The following is a 15,933-nucleotide window of genomic DNA, read 5'->3' on the forward strand; positions in this document are numbered from 1 at the left end:
TAACATTAACTAATAATGAGCAATACTTCTACAGCATTTATTAATCTTAGTTAATATTAATTTCACCATTTACTAATATGTTATTAAAATGAAAGGATTTTTTTTAACATTAGTTAATGCATTGTGAAATAACATGAACAAACAATGAACAGCTGTATTTTTATTAACTAACATTAAAAAAAGATTAATAAATACTGTAAAAAATGTATTTCTCATTGTTAGTTCATGTTAGTTAATACATTAACTAATGTTAACTAATTAACCTTATTGTAAAGTGTTACCGTGTCTTTTTAATAAATGCAAAACGTTCCCAAAGTCATGTGAAATAATCGTGTTACATAATCGTGATTTCAATACTGACCAAAATAATCGTGATTATGAATTTTTCCATAATCGAGCAGCCCTAGAACATGTTTTTAAATTGTAATTATGACATGAAACAGTTCATTGAAATAATCTGTTCATAAGAATCACTTAATGAAAACCGGAAATTTGAGTATTAATTAATTGGAAATAATTGGAATTGTTTTCCAACAGAGGTGTGAATCTTCATTTTGCTTTCACGATTCAATGACGATTCAGAGGGTAACGATTCGATCATAAAGGGATTCATAATACATCTTTTCCTCCAATTCTTTTATTAATAATAATTATATTAATAATCACAATATAGTTGTTGTTGTTTTTTTATCCCTGTTATTAAAAATAAGAACAACGATGCAAATAACAAAAAGTAGAACAAATACAATATATATGAAATTGTGATTTACATTTTTTAATTTTACATCAATTTAACAGAAGTATTCAAGTAAGATATAATAAAGAATTTGAATAATCAAATGTAAAAATAGCCACTGCGAAGTCTTGAGTGAATTAATTATAAACAAATGGTTTATTATTCAAGCTGACAATGTATTCCTGTTTCATGTTTTGTTTGTAGTCCTTTTTTAGTTTTTCTTGTTGATTAGTTCCCTGATTGTTTCCAGGTTTGTTTTGTTATCAGGTCATGTCCTTGTATGGTTGTTGGTTTGGTGTTCTCAGTTCTGCTCCGGATGTTCAGTTTTGCTTGTTGTTTTCCCTGGTGTTTTTGTTATTATTTTTTATTATTTTGACTATTATTTTAATTAAATATCACTGCGTTTGGATCCAGCTCTCCCTCGTTTCTGAGTTTCACCATCATTATAGTTTCACACATCAACCTTACCCCAAACTCTTTGCCTTCACATAAGACATGTTTACATGAATATTCGTCAAGACGTATTTGGGAGTTTAATGATTGTAGAGCTGAAGATACAAGACCACAGCTGTCAAATCTGCCAAAACAGTGTTTTTCAATAACACATTGTACCCTTCATAATCAGGACAGCAAGCTATTTCACACAGTATTCTGACATTCAGTTGTTTAGCAACGTAGAATAGAAACTTTAAGTAAACAGTGATCAGTGAAATTACTCACAGGGCTTTTCTGCAGCATCTCACAGCTGGAACGAGTCTGTTGTAGCCCTCTCTCGATGACGTGAACCTCTTTGGGTCGAACTCATCCAGCACCTTCTCTGACAGCAGTAAGTAGGTCAGCACTGTGCACATTGAAGAGGAGAGTCTTCTTCCTGGATGTTCATTTGAACTGAGGTATCTCTGGATTTCCTCATATAAGGAATGATCCTTGAGCTCCAGTAAGCAGTAGAATAGGTTGGCTGAAGCTTCATCTGAGGTATAGGACCCATCTTGTACTCGTTTAATGTATTCAGTTGTTTGAGTGATGCTCTCTGTGGTGTCTTCAGTGTGTGTGAAGAGGCCTTTCAGCAGTCTCTGAGAGGATTCCAGTGAAATGCCCATCAGAAACCGCAGGAACAGGTCCAGTTGTCCTCTCTCACTCTTCATGGCTTTATCAACAGCCTTCACTAGTAGCTCCTGCAATGTGATATTTTCTTTTGGCTCATCAAAGAAATACTGAAGCTCCTGCATGTTCTTGTTCAGGTAGCAAAGGAACACATGCACTGCAGCGAGGAACTCTTGAACACTCAGATGCACAAAGCAGAAGACCTTTTCTTCATGAAGTCCGTCTTCCTTCTTAAAGAACTCGGCGATCATTCCTGTGAACTCAGTGTCTTTACACACATCAATACCACAGGCTTTCAGATCTTTCTCATAGAACACATTTTCCTTCTTCAGTTGTTCAAATGCTAGCTTGGCTAACTTCAAAATCATTTCTCTGTTTGAATCTAAGAGCTTTGTACGTCCTCTTTCTTCTTGTTCATCGTACTTCTGGCTCTTCATGTTCATCTGTATCACCAGGAAGTGAATGTACATTTCAGTGAGTGTTGTGCTGTTCTCGATGGGAATATTCTGAAGCACTGTGGCCGTGATCCAGCAGAACATAGGACTGTGGCACATGATGTTGAGACTTTGAGATGCCTTAATACGTGAGATGATTCTGGAAGCCACAGTCTCATCTGGGATTCTCTTTCTGAAGTACTCTTCCTTCTGTTGGTCATTGAATCCTCGCACCTCTGTGAACAAACCCACATACTCAGGAGGGATCTGATTGGCTGTTGCTGGTCGTGAGGTCACCCAGACGACAGCTGATGGAAGCAGAGTCCCTTTGACCAGACTTGTGAACAGCACATCTACAGATGATCTCTTCTCAATGCTGTTTAATGATCTACTGTTAAACTTCAAAGGGAGGCGACTCTCATCAAGTCCATCAAATATAAATGCTAGCTTATATTCCTTATATAACTTTGATTTCTCTAGATGTTTCAGTTCAGGATAAAATTCCAGCAGAAGATCGTGGAGACTGAAATCTTCATTTGTCATCGAGTTGAGCTCTCGGCATGGAAGCAGGAACACACAGTGTATATCTTGATTGGCTTTTTGTTCTGCCCAGTCCAGGATGAACTTGTGCACAGAGACCGTTTTTCCGATGCCAGCGACTCCCTTAGTCAGCACAATCTTTTCTTCATTTTTTTCCTTTAATAATGTAAATATATCATTGCATTTAATTGCTTTTTCCTGTGTTGGTTTGTTGAAAGCATCATTAATCTTCTGATTCTCATGTTCCTGATTGACATCTTTCATATCTCCCTGTGTGATGAACAGTTCTGTGTAAACATCCTTGAGATCTGCTTCATTTTCTTTCTTGCATTCAAAAATACGCTCTGCTTTCTTCTTCATGTTGGTTTTGTGAGTTCCCAAGAATTTTTTCAGAATCAGATCCACTGTTATAAAAGATTGGTGTAATTAAATAAAACATGATAAACATCATAAATAAACATTACTATGCTTTCTCATCAGCATGATCTGATCAGAATACATTCAACATATTGTAATTTAATTACTGCTGAAAGTAAAACAGCCCAGAGGCCTCAGATCTTCTATTTAATTCACTTCATTTTGATAAATATATTACAATCATGGAAGGGAATACCCTTAAGAATTCAAATCAGAATTTTGTCATCCAGGCATATATACTTTTTTAATGCCTAATTTGTAAACTCAGTATAGAGGACAGGGTTCGAGGAACAACTGGCAGTGAATGCTGGGTTAGGGTTAGGGTGCTTGTATGAAAGGTTTACTGGTCATGACCCTGACCTGTCCAACCACTGCATGGCAGCATTTAGATTTAAAAAGTCATAATTAATCTTGAACTAACTCTGATTTATAAAGTGCAAATTGTGCATTTCCGCCTTTTGTGTGTACACAGACATAGAATGAAACACACAGATTTACTGTACATTAGGCACCTAGGCTGGTGTCCAAATTCAACATACATACAATCACTTCTGAAACACTTTAAAAAGGCTAGTTCACACTACAAAGACTGACACTGAGCAATCAGCAGATCACGTTCCTGCTCCTGACAAACGCTGAATGCACGTTCAGTCGGTGAAAACAAACACTGATCAACACTAACAGATGCAGGGAAAAGACTGATCTGACAAAATCTGGCGTTCATGTCTATTGGTGTTGGTTGATGTCTGTCGGTGCAGTGTGAACTAGCCTTAAGAGAATATGATCGTTACGACTATACCTTGCTCTTCTGTGTGTTTCTCTGCGATTTTTTGTAGCTCTGTGAGGGGAGAGAAAAGGAGAGAAGTAAAATATACATAAATATACACACACACACACATACATATATATATACATACAGGTGCTGGTCATAAAATTAGAATATTACATGAAATCACAGTAATTACACAGTAATCCCATGGTCATTGAACCAGGTTTTGGTTATTTTGGCAGTGTGGGCAGGTGCAAATCCTGCAGGAAAATGAATGTCCTGGTAGACGGCTGCGTTGAGTGGACAGCACAGTGGACCAACACCAGCCGATGACACGGCTCCCCAAACCAACACAGACTGTGGAAACTTCACACTGGACTTCAAGCATCTTGGATTGTGTGCCTCTCCATTCTTCCTCCAGACTCTGGGACCTTGGTTTCCAAATGAGATCAGAAAAGAGGACTCTGGTCCACTGTGCTTTATTAAATCCAGAGTCAACGCAGCCGTCTACCAGGACATGTTCAGAGCACTTCATGCTTCCTTCATTTTCCAGCAGGATTTGCACCTGCCCACACTGCCAAAATAACCAAAACCTGGTTCAATGACCATGGTATCACTGTGTAATTACTGTGTGATTTCATGTAATATTCAAATTTTCTGGGATTTTGATTTCGTGGGTTTCATAAGCTGTAAGCCATAATCATCAAAATTATAACAAATAAAGGCTTGAAATATCTCACTTTGCATGTAATGAGTCTATATAATATATTAGTTTCACCTGTTAAGTTGAATTCTTGAAATAAATCAACTTTTTGATGATATTCTAATTTTATGACCAGCACCTGTATATATATATACACAGATACACAAAAGAAAATACTGTAGCTTAAGCATGTCTGCCTATGAACAATATGACCATAAATGAACTGTGAGATTTACAGGCTTCTTACAGCCCTCCCTTTTATTCTCTTCCTCAGTTTAATACAAGTCACCATTTACTTCCTTTATGTTCAGTCACCAAAGAGAATATGTACTTTTCCTCTTATCTCTGGCCACCCTGTTCCTGTTTTTCTTTGTTCAAGGTTATATTCCTATATTTGTTATTTCCAACTTCCTTTTATCTCTGTGCACCCTCTGGAGACCAACACCTGGGATGGGGGTGTCACTTTTTTTTCTTTCTTATTTGTGTGTGGAAAGTATAATTATGTAAACTGCTCAATAAAGATTGAAGATTTGGGACATGGCTCTGTTCATGTGACGATTCTTCCCACAGCTGCGCAGCCGTAGACCATTGATGACTGAGAGGGACTGAAAATCTTACTTAACTGAAGAGTAAGAGAAATCTAATTCTTACGTGAACTTTAATAGGAAAAGGGTTTACAATCACTGAGCATTATTTCACTTATCAATCTATTAACTGATTGCTAATAAGCAGTGCGTCTCAGTAAGCACAGCTATGGTGATAGTACCGTTTCCTGCAGTGTTGAAGGTCACTGGGACTGTGACGGTGTTTCCAGTGATTACAGGAGCATTTACAGCCGCTCCCGTCTGACCATTCACATCAACATAGACTGCAATCGGATCGTTGCTGCTCATCTTGACTGGAATAGAGACAGAGATTAATTACATTACCTAAATGATAACTTTAACATTACTGATATTCTTTTCTTCATTACCTTTCTTGTGTTTGGGCTCGTCTTCTTTCAGCTCATCTAGTGTGTCAGAATGCTGATCAACAGATGCCATCGTCCTTCACTGACTCGCTGCTGTTGGACATGAAGAAACAGGTTTTGAATAGCTCCACCAGGCACTTTCCAAAAAAAGGCACTTAATTATATGTACTACAAACTAAAATTGCTGGGTTATTTTTTCAACTGGGTTGAGACTGCTGAGTGAACTTCTATTGAACTGAAGAGATGTTTTGCATGTGATATTTCAGACTTCTTGTGCTTTGTGTGTTCATTTTGCTTGCGCCGGGAGTAAACGACACAGACGACTGCTGTGTGAGAAGGGGTGATTTTCTCAGCTTCTTCAGAAGAGGGAAAGACGGTTTATGGTAAGTTAAGTTTAAAATTCCACGTTGTTATCAATTGTTTTTGACTAAAAGTAAAACCATGTTTGTTTTGTAGATGTACCAAGCCAGAGAGCAAGGAGTGCTTCATTCTTTTGAGTTTATTTTTAGAAAATAAATGTTTCTGTTGTCTCCTGCCCGTTTACTTCAAATTGTTATGCGACAACAGTATGACTTTTTGTTCACATTTTATTTAAATCATTGATGTCCGTATTATTCATTGCAGAACTCAACGCAACTTTGGAGAGGAGTCCTCCTTGTTCTCCCTTTCTTCACACAAAAATGAAAATTTCGTCATTTATTCGCCCTCACGTCGTTCCAAACCCATAAGACTTTTGTCCAACTTCAGAACACAAAAGATATTTTTAATATTTTCATAATTTTTGGTTGATCCATTTACAGTCTAGATCAGGGATGGGCACACTCGGTCCGGGAGGGCCGCTGTCCTGCAGAGTTCAGCCCAATCCTGAAGACAATGATTATCTGGTTCAGGTGTGTGTGATTAGGGTTGGAGCTAAACTGAGTTTGTCTAGATAATAAACATTTTCAAGCTTCAGAAATACAAGCTATTGTAGGACTAATCCATACCAATATTTACAAATGAATAAAATCGTAAATTATATCTGTTCATATCATATAAAGCAATCAAGAAAACTCGAAAACACTGGACTCCCAGACTTGCAATGGATGGACAAAAATTGAGAGAATATAAAAAAAATCACTTCATTTATGTTCCAAAGATTAACAATTGGCTTATGGTTTTGGAACGACATGAGGGAGAGTAAATTACAATTTTAATTTTTGGGTGAACTAACCCTTTAAAGAGCAGCACTCCAAGTTCATCAAAATTTGTGAGGTATGTGTATGTCATTGTTTATATTTTATATGTTTATATTTTTATTTTCTGGCCTGTTAAATGTTAACAGCACTTCGTAATGACAGAAAAACGTTACACAGGGCTTCACACTACATGCCGTGTATGGAGCCACAATAATGTAATAAATTCATATCAAATTAAATGCACTCACACTGGTGCTGCCATTGTAGCATTCTAGAGTATGTGGTAGAAAGAGACAACCTTCATTCTTCCCTCAGGTCATTTTGACACAAAATTATTTTAAAAAATAAATAAAAATAGTGTTCATCGGAGTGGTCCAAGATCCTTGGACTTTTGTCGCACTTGAACTTGGAATGCACAAAAAAATTGTTTGCTGGATTTGAGGAGTTTATGTGGTTAAAACATTAATTACACACATCCATCTGGGGTCCATTTGAATGGAATGAGAAATTTATCACAAAAAAAATATTTATAAGGCATGAGACAATAGAACATCCCCAATGCAGATCACACTCAAGTCACCTTCATTTATAAAGCGCTTTTAACAGTATGGATTGTTTCAAAGCAGCTGTACAGTGATTTTAGAAATGACCGTAATAGATTGTTTAGACTCAGGGGCGGATCTACTGGGGTGGCACGGGGTGGCAGCTGCCACCCCTAGTAAAGGTCTTGCCACTCCAGCTGCCACCCCATTGATGTCAGCCCAGGCCGGCTGAAAATAAGACGACATTTACGGTAAAAACCTTCGTTTCCTGGGCGCCCCTAAACGCATCATGACTTGAGTAGAAAATACTTAGCTACGTCCCTGATTCAAACGTGCAGAGCGGCATTCTGGCTCACACACAGCGAGTCTGCTGCGGTGCGGTGGCCCTGCAACCCAACTGGAGAGACTGAGCTGCCCCAGAGCCTCTGAAGGTGAAGTGAGTTTCCCCAGGTGTAGTTTAAACCCACGTTTAACTTAAAGTTACATTTGTAATGAATGTATTGTATGCTAAAGATGATTCAGCATCAGCAAAAACAGCGAGTCTATTACGTTAGCCAAAATCAGCGGCCAAATCGCTCCCTCGTGATTTGTAAGAGCACTCTTCCCTTTGATTAGCCTAATTTTGATTTTAGTAAAGACAAGAACAGCTTAATAAAAAATATAAAATATTGTTTGTATCCATAACGTTTACTGATGGTCGCCGTTACGCCGACGTTACGTTACAAACACACAAAAGCCTACAGTGCCAGTTAGGATCGATCATTTGATTAGCTAAGCAGTCCTATTAAATCCAATTCCTCTCAGATATCACAGCAATGAAACCAGGTTACAACTGGGGAAATAACAAATACAATAGGATTAAGTAGTCTAAACATAAAGTGTGTGCATGTGATAAATCTTTCTGATATTATATTTGTTATTGAGGACAGAACTAAACATTCAAACGGTTACACTTTCTTTGATATTTAACTAATTTTATTTTAGATTTAGATTTTGGTTTCCAATGATTATAAAAAAGAATATATTTGAGGTATACCATTAAAAACAAAAGCCGCATTCTCTCCAGCGCAACTTCCTTCCCTTCACAGAGCGGTGCGCTGTCATTTCTCCCTAAAACCCAAACATAACGTCAGAATCTGCACGATCGGTGATTGTTGTAAAATGTAGTCTATACTGTTGCTAAACTGATAATAAAAGGCTATTAAAAGTACCAAAATTGACGCAATAGACGCTGTTCCAAATGCGGCGCGCGCTCCGAAACACACCGCAACGAGACAAGCAACGTATATTTTGGGCTTCGTGTGCGCATCTAAACGATCAAATATGTCAAAATGGCTGTCTTGGAGATTCACTAAAACAGTTTATTCACTTAAATACAGTTTATGTCTTAAATGGGCGTAAATAGTTGGGAGAAAATATGATGCGTAATAATGATTAGAACTGCATTTGGTCTTAAAGAGGCAGCAGTCTAATAAACCTGCTGACGATTGCTCCATTAATGTGAATCAAACAACAAAAGGCAAAGAGAAAATCAGTCGCAGCTCTTGAATGAATAATTTTGGCTTTTATAAGCTTTAATCTATCTATGATAAACTATGCAGTGTTATTTTACATCTGACTTTATTAGGTGTCTTTTTAGCCCATATTACTCCTGAACAGTAATTACTGAAATTAAAGCACTGGGTATATAATTTGTATATTTGTTTTTGTTTGACCATGTGTTTGTACTTTGTTTTTGGTGTCCTATGTCTTCTGAATATAAAGCACAAAAGCCTGCACCCTTCTGCATAACATGCATGTTTTATTTGTTTTGTTAAAGCATTGCTTTTTCTTTTGCTATAGATATTTATTTTACATTTCAAAATATAAAGCAATATTAATTGTGTTCTAAATAATTCTTTCCCCTTTTTTTTAATATAACAAAAAGAACAGATAAGAATACCGTTTAAGTACCGGATCGATAAGGAGTATCGGTAAGAGTAGTAATACCGTTAAAACCTTAACGATATACCCAGTGGCGCAAAAAAGGGGTGCAGCACCAGGGGGGTGCCAAAGCGATGGTCATTTTTTTTTTTTTTAGTCTATACGTAGCTGCTATTGTGCGTTTCTATATTTCTGCATTTCCTCAATGTTATATAACTTTTTAGTGGACTAACAGGCTAGAGTAGGATATTCATAAGATTCCATCATAGAATTTTGACCTATTTTTTTACAGTCTATGATTTTGACATAGAGAGGGGGGGTGTAATATCGCGAGCAGGCGGGGGCGCCGTGAGCGCTGAGCGAGCAGGTAACTTTACGAGTCGAAAAAGATGGATAAAGCAAAAAAGCTGTCGGGACTAAAAATAGAAAAAGATAGAGGGAAAAGGAGATGGCATGTCAATTGATGCGCCAGCAGCTAAATAAGTGGATGGCCAAAGGCAACAGGTAGGATTTAAAGTGTGACGTCCACGCATGTAGGCTAGGAGATACACGGTGCTTTTTGGGCCGATACATCTAATAGGCTATTTTTATTTTATTATTTTTTTGTCTTTGTCTTAACGGCCCATAAAACTCGTACATCGGCGGCCCATTCGTTTTGTTTTGTTTTGTTTTGTTTAGCTTAATTGGCGGCGCTGGGTTAGTGCCGTAATGCATTGGTCAAAAAAAAAAGAAAAAAAAGTCAGCGTTAGTTTTTTGTGACATTTTTCATTAAACGCGTAGATCAGCAGCCCATTGGTTCTTTTCTTGATTGACACTGGGCTGTAGCCTGGTTAAAACCAGACCATTCTAAATTTGCCGGAAGTTGTATGGGTTTTCCCAGGCTAACTGGGCTGGCCAAATCACATCATTAATGTGAAGTATAGAAATTAGTACAAAACTAATTATGAAAGTTTCCTTTATTTTTCAGTGCATTTGTATTACAATATATGGCTATTACTATCATGGGATTAATATTATAACTATTATTATGTAGTAGTGTAATGTAGACACTAGACAGACACTGTTACAAAAAAAGGTTTGAATTTTTCTTTGTTTAATTTGCACACTGAATATGGGTTGGAGCTTTTAATTTTGAACTCTCAAAGTGCACCAGATTGATGAATTCAACATTAAAAAGCACAAAATTTTCTTACGGGGGGGCATGCCCCCGAACCCCCCTAGAGGGACAGAGGTCCACTCAGCAGTGGATTCATCACTGTGAAGTATAGTTCAATTTTAGTAATAAATTACAATTTTGTACTTAATTCATCTGTTTACTATCACTTGTTCCTCACTCATTACATGGGACAGTTATTCTTTTTAATGCCAAAATTGTTGCTGTGCATACCCCTCTGACACTGGGTAGTTGCACCCCTGGATATACCTATCCCTATTGGCAGCAACGAATTAAAAGTTATGGCCAATTTACCTGTGATTAAATTCAGTATATATACTTCTGCCATATGTTGCCACCCCTCAAAAATTCCTGCCCCCCTCTCGCCACCCCATAAATATTTTTCTAGATCCGCCCCTGTTTAGACTTTACCACAGCTCTAGAATAAAATAATGGTGTCTGGAGAATGCACTTTTATTTCACAAAAGAAATAAGAATTATTAAAACAGTTACATACAGTGTAATCAGTTGGACAAACAGCAGCACAGAGCTCATTCAGTAAATACCAGTGATGCGCGGGTCAATGTATAAACAACCCGCACCCGACCGACGTTTTCAACTAACCCGCCCGCAACTCGGACCGCAAAAAAAGAAAAAGAAAATATTGTACCTGACCCGCTTCCTGACCCGCATTTTTTAAAAGTAGTAAATGCTCATCGTTGCGTTGTTGAAAGAAAAAAGAATACATTCTAATTTTGTCAAGAATTATAAAAAATCGTCAATAAGCTCATAATTTGTACTAAAATAGTCTAAATGTTTAGTTTTAACAACAATTTTAAAATGCTGGCTATGTCTATTTTGATGTTTCTGCGCAAGTTCAGCAGACAGTGAGGTTCGGGTTTGTTCCGATCAGAGCTCGTGAGTGGAGAGCGCATTTCTGAATATTCCGCTCCGCTCGCTCATTCCGCTCAGGGTCGCTCGCTCAACCCAGAATGGCCTGCTGGATCGAAAATATGTGGAATAAGGGCTGCCTCCGACTAATTTTTTTTTTCTAGTCGACTAGTAGTTGTTCATTTAAGCCATTTGTGGACAAATCGCCCCTTTATATTAATTTAATTACTTAAATAGGCTATAGCCTACAGGATAATAAGCGTTATGACCGCACGCATAAAGCTTGCCACAAAGAACCGGTTAAAGTAATGATTATGAATGTGTCTAAATTAGCAAGGAGACATTTTAAGTGTTTAGTAATAAACTGGTGTTTTCTGTGTCGCTGCAAAGATGAAGTTGACAATTCGGACTCGCCATGAACGCCAGAGAGAAATGCACATTTCATTTGGATTACATAATCAGAGAGTATCCTATTTATTTTGGTTTGAATATTTTCGTTTAAAAGCAGACATTTCAAACTTTCTGTAATATATAGCCTATATTTCTCAAATCTGTGAGGCACAAGCTGAGTTTCGGCGCCCTCCAGTTCACGTGCAATGCAAGTGATCGTGCCGGCTCCTTATTACATTGTCTGCTATATATTTGCTTCTTATTCATTATAGGGCTGTCGCGGTGAAGGATTTTCTCTTGTGGTAATTTTGAGTGGCTCAATAGCGCGATATGCGGTTTTACCGCATTTATTAATTTATTTTGATTTATTTATATTTATTTGTTGCTATATAAATAAGTGTCACGATGTGGTCAGCATGCACAAAAACTAGTACATTTTCAGTAACCAATAAACCGAAACTAAACAGCGTCTCTCCGCATTGAAAGCCTGTCACTCAGCGCGCAGTTGTTACGGCAACGGACTGTCTTTGAGTGAGTCATTAAACCATTCATTCAACAACACGTTCAAACACGCTGATTGATTCATTCAAAAATAGTAATGAAACAAGGTTAATTATTTTTAACTTTGAGCTCCACTTTTCAAGGCTCAGCTGACCAGCAATGCGTCGCATGGGTAACGCTGAAGCTTCACTTAAAAGAGACAAATGGCACTGATTCAATGCGTGACTCACTGAGTTTTGTTTCCCGCGACCGCGAGTTCCTCGCGCTGTGGATGCTGATCAAACCCGTCGCTGATGCCATTCATGGTAAATACCCTTTATTTTAAACGTTAAAAGGATGACAGGACAAATATTTAACTTTCCTTGGACACGGCAAACTTTTCACGAATATATGACTTGACCTCAAAGACAGAGGCAGGTAATCGCACGCGCTCAGTCGATCTCTCTCATTCACTGTCTGTTTAGGCTTAAGTGCAAATCCACGAAGCCTCTGTACAAATCACCATGATAAAACCATGATCGTCGCGTCTTATTATCATTATTAACTTATTTAACATTCAATACACATGCACGAAGTTCAAAACAAGAAGGGTATAGCCTTATGAAAAAAGAAAACACGCGAATATCGCGGTTGCTGCGGTTACTTGAATTCCTCTGCGGTTGGCTTGTCAGTAGCGCGGTACTGCAATATTGCGGTTATCGCGACAGCCCTAATTCATTAAATACAGGCAATTGATTGATAAAACATTGATCAAAATTAAGATACAAATTATACAAAACGAAAATCTTTTAAAAAGAGTTTTCTATAAAACAAAACTTAATGAAGTCGTCAAAATCATGTTTTACCAAAAACAGCGCCGTTGCTAGGAGGGCGCCAGTGCCTCTGCCTTTCAGCGCCTCTGCCTCGCGAGTGGATGATAGCCCTGAAGACGCCTAGCAATGATATACCTTTAGTGGTAGTATATCTTTAGTTAAGTTATACCTTAAAGAGTCTTCGTATCGCGCTAAGAGACAATGTTATCGGAAAATGCAGCCCAGGTATGATGCGTAATGGAGATTCCAAAGCGCTCTTCTTTGGTCAGAACCATGCAGAGCGATCGCGGATAGGTCTGTCCTATGCACCGAAACTTTTAACAATGCAACAAAATATTTAAAGAGCATCAAGCTATTAAAATCTATATTATGTATACGCACAGATAATATAACATAGGCTATATTAGTCAATATTTTTTTATTAAGTTAAGCAGTGATTGGATAACGTTTTTTATTTTTTATTTAATGTTTTTAATTTAAGGCCCACCCACAATTGGTCTGGCTTATCCAAAACTGGAATCCTGGCGCCGTGCCTGGTTGGTTGTGCCAGTTTCGTGGCTATCAAATGTGTAAATAGCATCGCAAGAAGTACACACATAAGCCAGCACTTTGGTCATCATCTTTCATTATTTCGGCAAATGTCTCCCACACTCCCACAGCTTCCACTCCCCAGTCTTCACCTTTTCTCTTGCCGCCTCCATCTCTACCTGCAGACTGAGCTTGTGCGTCATCTCGCCAGTTATTCAGCCAATAAAGTGTAGGCCTATGTATTTCATTGAAAATTGTGTCTAGTACTATATAAATTACAAAGGTTTAATTGGCATCTTTATTTCAAACGACCCGACCGACCGCGACCCGAATATCATTAAAAATATTTTTGGATGACTCGTAACCGCGGGTAACCGCTCATTTTGGATCAACCCGCGCATCACTGGTAAATACACAACTAAACAGATGTGTTTTGAGTCTGGATGTGAATGTGACTGTAGGAGCACATCTGATCTCCTCTGGAAGCTGTTCCAGCATAATAGCTAAAAGCGGACTCTCCATGCTTAGAGTGAACCCTTGGTATTTCTAGCTGATATGATCCTAATGATCTGAGTGATCTGTTGGGTTTATATTCAGTGAGCATATCTGCAATGGATTGAGGTCCTAGGCCATTGAGTGATTTATATACCAGTAATAATACTTTAACCCTCTGGGGTCTGAGGTGTTTTCGGGGTCCTTGAGATGTTCTGACATGCCCTGACATTTGTGCTTTTTTCAGTTGCTTATAAACATATTAATGGCAAAGGTGTAATTACACTCTATTTAGCACAAACAGGGCTACCATAATATGTGAGCAACATGTATGTACATGTTTGTATTTTTGAGAGAATAATGTTTATGCATGGTTATTGAAAAAAACAAAAAAATTAAAGTTTCTGAAATAAGGCCACAAAACACATACTAAATATGTGTCCACAAGACTTCTGAATAATGCATTTTGTCGCCTAGAGTTTTTTCTTCAAAATGATGTGAAAATCATCCTGCCTAATCATTCACATAAAACAATACATTGATTTAAACTTTGTAAGACACTTTTTGTTTGAAAAGGCAATATGCGCAGGGGCGTGAATGATCATGAATAATGATGTGATTCACATCTGAGAAGACAATGACCCGCATAATGAGCCTTTTATTCAGGTGTGTCACTGAGCCACAAGAAAGAATGCAAGGACAAAAGAATATATATATTTATAGAATGCAAGGACAAAAAAAAAATATATATATTTATATTATATATAAAAAGCCATTTTTTTACAAATATTATATATATTATTAGGGTCCGAGTCCGAGTCCGAGTCATTTGATTTTGAGTATCTACCGATACCGAGTCCCGATCCGATACTTCGATAAAAAAGAATAAAGAAGAGCAAAAAAAAAAAAAACAGATCCAGGATGTTCCTTATTTTTTTATTTAATTCACCTTATTTTAACATTCAACAACTCTTACAAACAGAGCACTTCTGTGAGGTAGCTTGAACAATTATTTATGTAATAAATAACAAATTCTTCACCTTTGCAGGGCTTGAATTTTCGGTGCGTGAATGCGGGGGTTGCGCATAATTTAAGCCATTTTTTCTCGCATCTGTGAATTTTTTTTTTTAATCATTTGCTCTGAGATGAAGCAAATATATTTGTGCGGGAATTTCTCGCACTATAAAAGCGAGAAAAAAGACTATTAGCTTTTATAGTGCGAGAAATTCCCGCACAAATATATTTGCTTCATCTCAGAGCAAATGATTTTAAAAAAAATTCACAGATGCGAGAAAAAATGTCAAACTGTCTTTTATTTTCGAATTTAATTCCTCAATCAGCGCTGGACCGGCTTTCTCTCTTTCTCTGTCTTCCGCTCCGCTGAGCCCTGGCCGTAGACAGATCATATGTTTCACACTGTCAATGCAGTGGTCTGCGTTGCGCTGATCTTATTCACACTATCAAGTGTAGGTGCAGCATTCTATCATTTTGAGTCATAATGAGCTGTTTGTGAAGAAATTATCCGCTTCCAAATTATGCCATTTTAATCAAGAAACTGAAACATTAAAAAACATGTTGCTCTTCCTTTATGGTGTGCGAGTGATAGAGCACGGCAGCAATGAACCAACTGATCAGCTCGCAGCGTAACAACATTGAATGCTCGGCCGAACAGCTGATCATAGCTGTACAGGGCGCCTTATTATTTTTCATCTCCATAAATATATCTAGTAGTAAAGCTAATGCAAGGGCTAGAAATCTATTAATCTTTTGCTGATACTTCCTTGTCATCATGGAGCGCAGTTCATGGTTGCATAGCAACGACAGACGCCACAGAGAGCAAGCACGCGCTT

At 37.7% G+C, this 15,933-nt stretch overlaps 1 protein-coding gene and 1 long non-coding RNA gene across 2 annotated transcripts in view; one reads left to right on the forward strand and one right to left on the reverse strand.

Annotated features, from left to right (window-relative positions):
* The window catches only part of LOC311077117 (NLR family CARD domain-containing protein 3-like), a 42,126-nt gene that overhangs the window by 13,795 nt on the left and 12,398 nt on the right, over positions 1–15,933 (reverse strand). Inside the window, exons 2-5 of the mRNA XM_084138928.1 lie at positions 5,677–5,766; positions 5,470–5,601; positions 4,031–4,069; positions 1,457–3,218 (exon numbers count right to left, since the gene is read on the reverse strand). Coding sequence (XP_083995054.1) covers positions 1,457–3,218; positions 4,031–4,069; positions 5,470–5,601; positions 5,677–5,746 — 2,003 coding nt within the window. The 5' untranslated portion in view covers positions 5,747–5,766. The remainder of the gene's footprint in view (positions 1–1,456; positions 3,219–4,030; positions 4,070–5,469; positions 5,602–5,676; positions 5,767–15,933) is intronic.
* The window catches only part of LOC311077119, a 32,540-nt gene continuing 23,457 nt past the window's right edge, over positions 6,851–15,933 (forward strand). The window contains exon 1 of the long non-coding RNA XR_014604762.1: positions 6,851–6,927. This is a non-coding gene — a long non-coding RNA (uncharacterized lncRNA). The remainder of the gene's footprint in view (positions 6,928–15,933) is intronic.

This window comes from Abramis brama (genome assembly GCF_963993115.1).
Source record: "Abramis brama genome assembly, contig: SCAFFOLD_102, whole genome shotgun sequence".
NCBI lineage: Eukaryota > Metazoa > Chordata > Actinopteri > Cypriniformes > Leuciscidae > Abramis > Abramis brama.